The sequence below is a fragment of the Neoarthrinium moseri genome (genome assembly GCF_022829205.1).
Source record: "Neoarthrinium moseri strain CBS 164.80 chromosome Unknown scaffold2_Wmoseri_CBS_16480, whole genome shotgun sequence".
NCBI classification, from domain to species: domain Eukaryota; kingdom Fungi; phylum Ascomycota; class Sordariomycetes; order Amphisphaeriales; family Apiosporaceae; genus Neoarthrinium; species Neoarthrinium moseri.
Window position 1 is genome coordinate 360,139 of NW_026055116.1, and position 11,595 is coordinate 371,733.

The 11,595-nt window shown below is 55.0% G+C and overlaps 3 protein-coding genes across 3 annotated transcripts; 1 reads left to right on the forward strand and 2 right to left on the reverse strand.

Annotated features, from left to right (window-relative positions):
* Positions 1 to 1,302: 1,302 nt before the first annotated feature.
* JN550_000864 (uncharacterized protein) lies at positions 1,303 to 2,732 on the forward strand (the record flags this gene model as incomplete). The annotated part of the gene is made up of 2 exons (XM_049320628.1): positions 1,303 to 2,444; positions 2,501 to 2,732. 2 exons carry the CDS (start codon positions 1,303 to 1,305, stop codon positions 2,730 to 2,732), a joined length of 1,374 nt encoding a protein of 457 aa, XP_049176770.1.
* Positions 2,733 to 4,140: 1,408 nt separating this feature from the next.
* Positions 4,141 to 6,383, reverse strand: JN550_000865 (uncharacterized protein; the record flags this gene model as incomplete). The annotated part of the gene is made up of 2 exons (XM_049320640.1): positions 4,141 to 5,706; positions 5,757 to 6,383. The coding sequence occupies 2 exons, from the start codon at positions 6,381 to 6,383 to the stop codon at positions 4,141 to 4,143; spliced, it is 2,193 nt and encodes a 730-aa protein (XP_049176771.1).
* Positions 6,384 to 7,153: 770 nt separating this feature from the next.
* On the reverse strand, positions 7,154 to 8,849 carry JN550_000866 (uncharacterized protein; the record flags this gene model as incomplete). The annotated part of the gene is made up of 4 exons (XM_049320651.1): positions 7,154 to 7,974; positions 8,032 to 8,518; positions 8,583 to 8,777; positions 8,832 to 8,849. The coding sequence occupies 4 exons, from the start codon at positions 8,847 to 8,849 to the stop codon at positions 7,154 to 7,156; spliced, it is 1,521 nt and encodes a 506-aa protein (XP_049176772.1).
* Positions 8,850 to 11,595: the final 2,746 nt, after the last annotated feature.

The window sequence follows — 11,595 nt, forward strand, 5'->3', positions numbered from 1 at the left end:
GGAGTAATAACTCGACTGGACTGGGTTACTAACTTGTAGGTACTGATCAACCCGCCGACTACTATGGCCCCATGGATGGATGGTACTGTGCATGGGTACCTAGGTACGCGCTCTTGCTGTGGCAATACACGGACTATTGTCTAGTAACAGTCATTCCCAAGAGTAATGGGAGGCAGCAACTTCTGCTTTCTCCAGTAGCTCGACCGTGGCCTCTTTCCCAATCTTGGAAGGCCTCTGCCAAGGTCGGTCAAGACTAGGCAAGCAGGCTGTTCAGTGTCGTGCCACCCGGGGAGAGTCGTCACCTCATGGACGAGTGGGACATGCCAACTTGCTTAGCTACTGCAGCTGCACGATACTATTGTGGCGCGCGGGCTTGTGACGCTGGACAATGTCGCTTTCTAGGGCACCACCGGGGCCCAGCGCGCAGCCGCTGGCGTGTCCCGTCGTCCCACCTGCGTGCGTCTCCTGGTGCTGGCCCACCGTCCACCGTCCCCCGTCCCCGTCCCCGTCCACCCGTCCTGCCCGTCCCCCACACACCACCTCTTGAAGAGCTGCGTCTGTCACTCCCAGGGCCAGTGCAGCCACTCACGACGGCCGGCTCGGTGGGGACCAGGGTGTTCCACCAACGGGATCTACCCCCAAAGTCAGATCCTGGGTTTACTAAGATGTACTCTGACATCCCGGCCCATCCCATCCCATCTCTAAACGGCGAGCGTGGGCGAAACCGCAGGGTATCTTCCACGCCTCTCGGCTCTACTCTGACCAATATCTGGGAAGCGCGCACCAGGCCGACGGCCGTCCATCAGTCGCACGTCCGAGCTCCGTCTTGCCATCTCTTTCCAGTGAAGCTACCTCGTTTATAACGGGCAGCGTCCATCAGCATCCCCCCCACCAGCCAACCAGTTCCTGGCCCAATTCTCGCAACATATAGCTACCTCTCCCGTATCGACACATCGTCCCGCCCTATTCCTGTATAGTACCATACGACATACAACATACCCCCATTGCACTTCAACCCGCCCCGCGTCTATTTGAACCGGCCACCAGGCACGTCTCCAGGGATCTGCTCGAGAGACCCACCAGCTTCAGGCTTCAACTGCTTCGTACCAAATCACTGCTTCGTGAAAACGTTCATAGATGTTTCACTCGCCGCCCAACTCTGCAGGACCCTTATACCCCTAGGTGCGTCTGACACGGCTATATATACAAAGCCCGCCTGCTCACTCCTGCCAGCAAGCAAGTTTCCGGTATAGACATATTGGCTTTATTTGCACCATATTCACAGACTCTTAAGTCGACACAATGTCAAGAAGACAGTACACCCATGAGTCAAACCACACGACAAGCACGCGAGATTCTCACAGGAGTGCTGAGTCACACGACTCCCGGAGTACGGCGCTGAGCTCGCTCTATGACAGCCCAAGTTCCACGAAGGCGTCCAGTTCCAAGGCCCCCAAGTACTTTCCTGACCGGTACGATGTGGATCTATCCCCGTCGACAAGTCTGTATCCGAGATCCTCAGTTGAGACGTACTCTTCACGCGTTTCCGCCGAGGAGTTCGAGGACCCACACATGAATGACATGGTGGATGAGACGGAGGAGGTTCCCACTTTGCCAGTGTATCGACATGAGATAGCCGACGCCAACGTGCGGCCGTCGTCACCAGACGACTTTGCCTCTCTCTTCCCCAGCCTGAATCGACTGTCGATCAGGCATGACGACTTCACACCAGATGGCAACATGAACCTGCGAGTTGACACGGTGGTGTCAGGCCGCAGGAGGAGGACCGTCCAGTTGTTCCACCTGCGCATGTACGACCTCAACAAGCGCGAGTTTTCCCTTCGGAGATACTGCCGAGATTCTGGCCGGGAGGTCTGCAACTCGAAACGCAAGTATAACGATCCAACGACCCAAAGCCGCCCCAGCTTGCAACGCTCAATGTCGAACGCCATGAAGTCACTTGGACGGCCGCAGCTCAAACGGACGGCTACAGGCAGCTCCGTGTTCTCCACCAGAAGCCGGCCAGGCACAAGCTACTCTACCGCGGATGCCGATGATGAGTTCAACGAGGCCTTCAGCCACGCCGTCTCCCTTGACAGTATGCCAAAGGCACGTCAGGTCGCAACCAACAGCATCAAGCTAGAGTTCTCAAACTATGCCCGGGTTGACGTTCAACGTCGTGGCCACAAGACCTCGAAGCGCTACGAATTCGACTGGTGGGGTCATACCTACATCTGGAAGAGAGTCACGGACAAGTTGACGGGTGTTGTATCTTTCCACCTCTTTCGGGATGGTAGCCACTCTGCACCCATCGCCCACATCGTGCCTGAGACCCGGTCACCGAACCAGGTGGCGGCAGACAACCACGCCGGCGGATGGATCCCTCCTTGTCACATGTGGTTGACAGATAAGAACCTTGTCAATGCCGTGACTGACGTTGCTGAGTAAGCATACTGTAATTTTCCCCCTTCGAGCGATTATAGAATCTAATGTGCAAAAGTGTCGTCGTCGCAACTGGGCTCATGGCGCTCGTTGATGACTGCATCAAAGGGCGCTGGGGAACCAAGCGACCCCACCGCATCGGCCTCCCCATCAGATCCAAAACCACGGACGACTTCGAGCAAGTCGCTCCGAAGGGGCTTGTGCAACGCATATTCTCCCGTCGATATTCGGAGCATCACCCAAGTCCTCCCCGAAACATCCACCAACACCATCCAGTGCAAGCCTACTAGAAAACGAGGCTGGTCAGCCTGGAGTTACACGACAGAAAAGGCTACCACCCTCCCCCCTAAGCGCTGGTCAGCATCAAGGGGTTCGCAGGTCAGCCTGACTCATACCTTAAAAAAATTCGGATGCATACCGAGACACGGTATCATCCACCAGTACAGAAAGAATATCGGGTTCCGACGGACATGCAGACATGTTGACCGGTTTCATTATTATCGCATACCCAGTTTGCACAAACGGAAACTCCGAAACCATTTCAGCTCGGCAGCACCGAGCGATCGGCGACGTCAGCGCGACTTAGCAACAGTATTGTTTTTTTCTTATTTCTTTGCATTTATCGCTCTCAGAAATTTGTCATCTTATTATCACGGCCTACATCCAATGATAGGAGCGATGGTCGCTTTTCTTTAGTGTCGTGTCTTAGTCTTTTTTTATTGTCTACTTTTCTACTCGCATCAAGGGATCAGCATCTGGCGTGGCGTATACTTGGAGGCATTGGGAAGAATTTGCTTGTACAATTATATACAGTATATAACTGGATTGGATGATGGAGCCGGGTTCGGAGGACTCGCGAACTACGTTGTACGATTTGCGCACATTGTCGAGCACGGCATCCGCTCGAACAAGGGCCAAGATATTGACCTCGCAGTCATTGAATGAAAGACCCGTTGTCTGGGAGCGTCATATGCGGTATACTCAGGGTTACTGCCACTTCAGATTTGATGAAGGACGAACACATTGCACGAGGACCCATTCTCTGGTCCATCTTCGTTCTCACTCTCTGTCTCTCTCGCTCTCTTCTCTTTGCCAGCTGTGTGTGTGGGTGCATGCGTGTGGATAAGCTACGTGGCGAGCGATGTAAAGAATCCTGCGATCTTGCTTCCAGCACTTTGTCTACTCGCTCAGATAATGCATGCATTGCGGCCCGATCCTCCGAAAGTGACCCCGGCTCTTCGTCTGGCTTTTACTTTTGGACGTAGCACTTCACTTACCTATCGACTGTGTAAATGCTACTGTCGGCCGTACATCCAAAAGGGCCGTTGCAGCGACAGCGAAGTGTAGTATTTGCAAGTGCGTCGCGCCACTTCACGGACTCGGGCCCAGACGGGTCGGTCCTTGGGCTCCAACTGACATCACGGCAAATGTTGACGAGCGGTTCAAGTCATCGCATGCACGACCACGTTCTGAGCAACAGCTGAAGGGAAGCCAGGGGGTAAAGTTATGCGGCGGTTACGAGAAGTTCGGAAGCTCGACAAGCCACGACTCTTGCCGAATGTCAATTGTGGAATACGCTACTGTTCTAACTCGTACTCAAAGTTCATCTTTGTAACCCCCGGTGCCCCCGGTGATGATCTTCCCGCCTGTTCCTATCAAGCTGGGAGATGTGTTTCCATCAAGTGTCGTCGGTCTTCGTCACTCTTTCGCATCGAACCAGCGACCGAAATCCAATTTCATCAACAGCCGATCCACTCCGCCGATCCGCTTGGGTTTAAATCGTCCCTCACCCTCGTCGATCATGATCTCCCGGCTGTCGCCTGCTGGATCCTCGTCCTCCATCTCGGCCAGGAATTCGGAATCCATGCTCAGATCCCGGAGGACCCGGACGACTTCTTCGACTTCCTTCTTGACCTTGCTCTCCACTTCGCGGAGATGAGATTGGACGTCGGACTCTTCGGCCTCTAGGTTCGAAAAGGCGTCGACGACGCCTTCGTCGGCTTCAAGGTCCATGGACGTCCAAATACCATCCAGCCGGTAAATGAGGGCAACGAGATGATCCGTTTGGATGAGTAAGTTGTATAGCGGCTCGGTGAATTTGGCTTGTGTCAGCAAAAGGCGGCGAACCAGAGCTTGCAAGTACTGTTGATGGGCTATAGATAGAGACTGAGGATCATGATTGGCGACTGTTGGCCTCGTCAATGCCTCATCATATGTAGCTAAACTCTCACTTCCGGGCCTTGTTTCCTCCCTTTTGCCTGTCAACCAGGACTGGAAGTCGTCCCAGAGACCTTCGACGACTTCAACCTGAAGGTACGCCTCTATTTCAGCAAGGAAGAAGATCGATGCGCTGCTTGTGGTCCATGCGCTACGCATGTTGGTCGCCCGCGTGGACCAGCGTTTCCGAAGTTCCTTGGTTTTCGCTATGCCGCCTTGCGTGCTGCTGAACGGCGGCCTCGGGGGCGCCAAATGGTGGCGGCGAAGCCGGGTCACTTTCCACAGGTCGGTGAGCCGAAGGTGTGCGCGACGTATTGATAGTAGGTATGAGTTTATCGAGGTATATGTTTGCATATCGGATCTGCTTAGGAATAGGTCTAGGGGTGAATAGATCCGGACTGTCATATCGACAGGTACTGACAGCAGGAGGTTTCGGAAAGGGGTGGCCACCACTTTGCCCAAAGACAATCCTGTTGATGCTTTCGACTTGGAGAGGTTTAACTGTAGAAGCTCCCTGGCTAGTTCGAGCTCTTCGTCTTCCCCTGCGTGTTGACTTTGCATAGATCCTAGAGCGACCCAGGTCCGAGCAAGCACCGCAGCTACCTCACCTTCCTTGATATTGATCGTACCAAGACCGTCCCGTTTCTCGTAAGCCAGATTGTCTGCTCGGCGCCATCGATCACGGATCTTCTCGTCGGCTTGTTGAGTTAGAGCCATGGCGAACTCGCCACGGCCGAGTAGCATGAATTGCCGTAGCACTTGTAGCATCTCGAGTACCTTCTCCAAGGGCAAGAGCTTCTGTAGAACCGTTCTAGATAGATGTAGGCGAATAGACATGATAGCTCTCGATAGTGCTGTAGGGCTTAGTGGGTATGTGAGAGCTGAAAGCTCTTGGATTTGTGAGGAAAGATGCCCAAGGGCCCCAAGCGTAGGGTCGGCGACGCCTTTGTCGCGGACTCGGTGTAGCGATGTACCAATGAATAGCATCGAAGCTGCCATGTCACCACTGACAAATGACGGTAGCAATTGGGGATCAACCTTATAGTCCTGTAGCAAAGGTTAGCATTATTTCTTGGATAGCTGTAAAGAAGCCGCACCTGCTCATCTTCGCTATCCTTCTGAACGAAGAAGTCATCTGCGCCAAAGCCCGGCAGGCGGCCGTAGAGAACCCAAGCAGAGACTTGTTTGAGCCACGCTGTCTCGGCGACCTGGATCAAGGACAAGGACGTTGCTTCAATGTCAGCATAGCCGGTCTGGAGTTCAGCTCGTAGCTTGTTCATCAGCTCCGCGCCCCGACACGTCGACCCATGATCTCTCTTCTTCAACATGAATTGCGACAGGGCCCAGAGCCACTCGAGCCTGCGAGTCCAGCCGGTGAACTCGCCCAAGGCGGCAGTCAAGGGAACTATGTTGTAGGCTCCGACGAGGCCGGCGTCTTGGCGGAGAATGCCATCCTCGACTTCCAGTATCTTGCGCTGGAAGGCAGCCAAGTGAACTGAGCTGACGGCCGTCGAAACGGCTCGGCAAATTACCGAGGGATGGGTTGCACTGATGTGAGTTGTATGTTGGATGAGACTGCAGTGAAGCTCACTTATATGAGCGGCCGTCTTCAGAAGCTCTCTCTCCGGGGCGGACAGCAGAGGCTGGCCGCCCGCGGTGGACTCCTCATTCCTAAGAAGTGGCGACGGGTGTCCTGACAAGGAGAGCAGTATTTCATGTAGCATATTGACGAGGGAGACGGCCTGTGAGAATGCGTCAGAATGCGCCGAACCTGGGCGTTAGGCCATGCGGATGCATGGGGGGTGGGCGAGAGGGCCATACCAGCGACAGGGGAGCGTTTCCGGGGCCAGAACCTGTCGGCGAAGTCGTAGAAAATAAGGAGGATACTGCCAAATATCTCAAGGCGACACATGGGTACAGTACCGCGGCGGGAGAGAATGGGGGAGACGATGCCAACAGCAGCAGAGGTCGCTGGTCTGATTTACGCCTGTCTTAGAAGCCGGCAGAGGGTTCGGGCCATGTGAAGGCAGCATGCAGAAACAGGCGAACCTGGTTGACCAGGGTCCTTACCAGAGGGAAGCAAAGGGCATTTCAGAGAAATCGATACTTCCGCTGACTGAAATATCACGGTCTCGAGTTCGGAGCGTCCAGATACATCGAGTCAAGTCATTTGCATGAAGGGAGGTGAAATGAGTTATCCAGACCCAGACCGCGCCTGCTGCAGACGGACTGGTTCCGCAGCTTGCACCACACGCGTTCCGGCGAAAGCTATGTATGCATCACGTGATTCTCTATAGCCAATTCAGGTGTCCGTCATTCATCAGACAGCATCGCTATTTCACTCACAGCGCATTGCGAAACGGATCGAGGCTGTCGCATTACGAGACAAGAGACTTTCTTTAATTTCAGAAGCGCTGCCACCGCCACCATTAAGCCCTGGGGTCTTCGTCTTCTAAGCAATGAGAGATCTACCATCCGTATCCCCGTAGGTCGCCTAATATGGCTTCTTCCCGCTTGACGAGCCTGCACTTCCCATGAGAAGATTCGTCGAAGAGTCCCGCTTCTCAATGTTGGGTTCCGGGACGGCCGTGTCTTCCCCTACGATAACCTCACCTCCTCCCTTCACCTTACCCACGACCATACCTTTCCCAACGGCCTTGATGATGGCCTTCCTTGAGACACCGGTGACGTCAATGTACACAAGCCCAACGTTCTTCACACTGCCGCCAAGATGCTTTGACAATTCTCCGGCCTCTTCTCCCCACCTGTGAGTGACCATGGTCGTGGCCGCGTTAGTGCCCGAGGTCATAAGACTACGGCCCGCATGCTCAATTCCGTCCGCGACAGTGGAGAATGCCATCAGACTCTTGTTCAACAAGCCGGGCTTAAAGTTCTCCAGAGGCTGCCCATCGGGCCCGTAGCCCCTGCTCGACCCATTCTTCTCCTTCTTCCTCGTGAGGCTGGCGCCTAGATTCTGTGCCACCTTGGACACTTGGCCGACCGTCTTCGAAGAGAGCTCTGCCACGCCTCCCGAGAACTTGCCAATGCGACGCGCGTGCTCGTGCGTAGTAGGGTTGAACGTGACTGCCTTCTCGACAGGCTTCGTCTTCTTCTGGAAGCTGTCGGCTCCGCTTTGCATTCCCTTGGAAATGAAATCAGACGTTGTCACTATGAGGCGAGATGCATAGACCGCTTTGGAGACCAGGAAAGACTTCTGGTACGACGGATGGAGTTCCATCTCAAGATACTCCTCCGAGGCTGGTGCCACTGCGAGAGCATTCTGCCCTTCACTCGGTAGCGTGATCTCAACTGGATCTGCTGGCGGGTTAGCCCCTTGTTCCCATGTTCAAGGCGGAAAAAGAAGAAACTTACCCTTGGACCCAGGTTTTACGGCACCATCCTCGACAATTTGGTATCCCTCTCCAAGTTCCCCAATCACGCTACCATCTTCCTCATCTACGAGGACGATCTTGCCTCCCGCATGGGTGCTTTGAGACCCATCAACGTACCCTTGGCCGGGGCCATACTCTGCGGGGTTATAAGGGGGAAGCTCGTCCTGGAGGGCTGATTTGGACTTGGATGACGTTGGCGAGGATTTTGTCGAGGAGGCAGGACCCTTCGCCTTCTTGGCCGAGGTAGGAGGCGCCGCCCGCTCCAAGAAAGCCGTGCACTGCGCCAAAATTGTCTCGAACGTATCAATGTCCTCCTGAAGGCCCTTTCGAGTGCCGGGCGAAGGGAACTCGAGCCTAGTGAAGGCGCCGCTGTCTGGCCCTAGGTCCCAACGCGGGATCAAGTAGCTTGTCGGGGGTTGGTGATAGATCTGCGTGGTCGCCGGCAGGGGGATATCCAACTCGGGCGGCTGGACATCTTCAGATCAGCACGCAGCTCCTTGGATGAGTGATGCGGTAGATTGGCAGACATACCAGATGCATGTGCAAGTAGAAGTCTTGCGGTGTCGCGTTCCCTGCGTCGAGTGTCGACGGGTCTGCGTAGGTTGACGACGTTGGTACCATCAGTAGCGACAGGGTTTGGGGTCCCGCGGGTGTGAGCGCCTCCTCTCTGCCATGCGACAGGTGGTAGGCTGAGACGCCCTGGATGGCGTACAACAGCTTGGGTTCCTTCACGATCCCGTGTTAGTCATGCAAAATGACAGCGGCATGTTGTAGACTGACATTATGCCCAGACGCCATTTTCAATGTCGTGGACTCCAACAATGAATCCTGCCTGCAAGGGGGTCTGCGACGGTTCGCCTGTCCGGTGCCTCTTTCTCTCTGGAGAGAGAGATTTGCAGCGGCGTCGTCGCTTTCCGGGTGTTGGCTGTCAATGGAGGTCGTGAGGGGTACCAAGCAGTCAAGTTACAGGACGAAGTGCTGAACCTGAAAGCTTGGGTAGATGAGCTTGTGCAAGTGTGTAAGCCGCGATACAGCTGGAATGTTGGTATCGGTAGTTTGTTGAATCAACGCGCGCGCATAGCCGCTACGTCAAGGCATGTATTTCAAGATTTCCAGGCGCTTAAAGGTGCTGCAGCTTGCACGCCTGGATGTAAGGCGCACCAATACAGAGAGGCCTCACGGGCGACGTCATTGGTGTTCGGAGAGGGTGATCGCCACACCCTTGCGAAGTCTGGAACGTCTCGAATGGCCTAACTGGTTCCAGCAAGCTCCTGGGGCCTGGCTCCGTGGCACGTCCAGGGCGGCAGGGCCACTCTCAACTGCTGGAACAGTGAACACACCACCTGGGCACACATCGGGGACTGCTCCTCTCGTCCAGCAACCAGTCTGGTGAGGGGGGCCATCTCGCCAAGAGGCCTAGAGAGTGGCAGTGTTCACAGCCTGGCGCGTCGAGGGCCCATCCGTGGAACCGTAGCTGTCTTCTCAACACAACTGAAACGCATGAGCAAACAATTCTTGAACGGTGACCCATCGTGAGGAGTCGGCCATCTTGGTTCTGCTGCTATTCCACGATCAAGCTATACGTTCCAGACTGGCCACGCCGCTTCCATGAAGCGAAACGGTGTCTCTCCTCGATTTTATCTGCCTACCTCTTCTCTTTGATCGCCAAATTGATTGTGTCCCGGCGGCAACACCGACTTCCAGCAGGCACTCAGATTGCAGAGAGAGGCAATGATTTGCCTCCCTCACGTATTGCGTATGCCTCTATTGCACAGCCCGCCTGTTTTATCTCTCAGCTATCAAATGTGCAGGTAGTTAGCTGGACAACAGGAGGCGGCAACGAGGCCTTTTATCCCCAGCTGGCAGTTACATTGCTCGGCGAGTATTCTTAGAAGGCGCACCTGTCGCTGGTGACGCAGAGCACATCAGTGAATTGATTGACACTGTTAGGCATGTCTCATGCGGTGCGCCATGTCTCGTACCTGGAGTGATCCAGTGACGACTCGACAACGCAAGCCACGGAAAGTTGTCACTATAATAAATGTTGGACCGTAGTCTACATCCCTCCCGGCAGGCATCTCGGGGAACAGACTGCCGCTCGCTTGACAAATGACAGCGGTATCAACAACCCCTCCCTCCCTCCGTCCCTTGAGCACCAGGGGGCCGGAGGTCTCCCCGGAGAAGTAAGTATACGCAGTACGCGTACTAGGTCATGTAGTCAATGCCCATGGACCAACACACACCGAGTGTGAAGTGGTGGTGTGTACGTTGCAGGGGGAAAGACAGGGACAAAGTCTACGCAAGTATTCGGGCGCCTCCTCCTTGGCGGCCATCAGTGACAGTTGCACATGCACAGTAGTTACAGTATCGCGGCTGTGTGTTGTACACCGAAGAGGGTTGAGTGAGGGTTTTTTGGTCCCTGGGCAAGGAAGACATCCATTGTCCAAAGGCACAGGCAACTACACCGGTATGTCACAGTGCAGCCAGCCTCCAGAGAGTGCAGAAGTGACAGAGGCACTTGTGCCGCATTTGTCAAGGGGGCATGTCGGGTGATCCTGAGCGATTTGGCAGTTGCATGCAGTTAGCTAGCCCGTGCTTCAACAATAATAGCAGCAGTCAATATCGGAGCCCGGGCCTTGAGCCTCGGAAGCGCCTGCGTGCAGCCGCCTTCCCCCCTGGAAAAGGGATTTCAACCCAAATTACAGAATCACGCAACATTGAACTCTGTTTCTTCGCTAAAATAAGTCCTCTAACTACACCCACCCGTAGGCCTGGTCTTTCTTCGGTCAATGGAGATTTGGGGGGGCACGCGCGAAGAGCCAGCTCGTGTCGTCAAGGGGGAGAGAGTATACAATGCAGGACTTATAGTTATCCTTGCCTTTTTTTTTTGTTCCCTTTTGTCGTTGTTTCTTTTCCGTTCAGGATATGATATGATCTTTGTTTGGCGCTTCACCCCAGTTGGAAGGGCCGACTGTGCTGCGCGGGCCGATGTCTCGCGTCAGCACAACCGGCGCTGGCAGCCAAGTTTCGTCACACACACGAATCCATACACGCATCCGGAGTCCCGGAGTGCACGCTACATGGTACGCACAAAACGAGATGCAGCGTCTCCACCCACCCTAAGCACACCCTCGCCGGGATTATGCGCCAGCGTGACCCCGACACATATTGCAACGGTCGCTCGCTTCCAGAGCAAACACCGGGCGGTGCTCGGAAGGCCTCGGTCTGAAGGGCATACAGTTCGGACTCGCGGCGTGCTTGAACGGTCTCCCTAAAGATGAAGGAAATGGCCAACTCGTCGGACTGGTAGCTTCGCCGCAGCTCCCCTCCGGTCTCGATACGTACAGGAGATATACAGCCAAGACGCCTGGTGGAATCAACCGCTGCGCGGGGTCTGAGCGGTACGCGCAGCAGCCGAAGGTGATCTACGGGGCACGAGTTACGATCCTATTGGACGTTGTGCTTGCATTGTTTCCGCTGAAGAAGCAGCAGCCTACCCGAACCCGCCGAGAGCTGTTGGGGGGACTGGCCGGTGGCCGTGGTG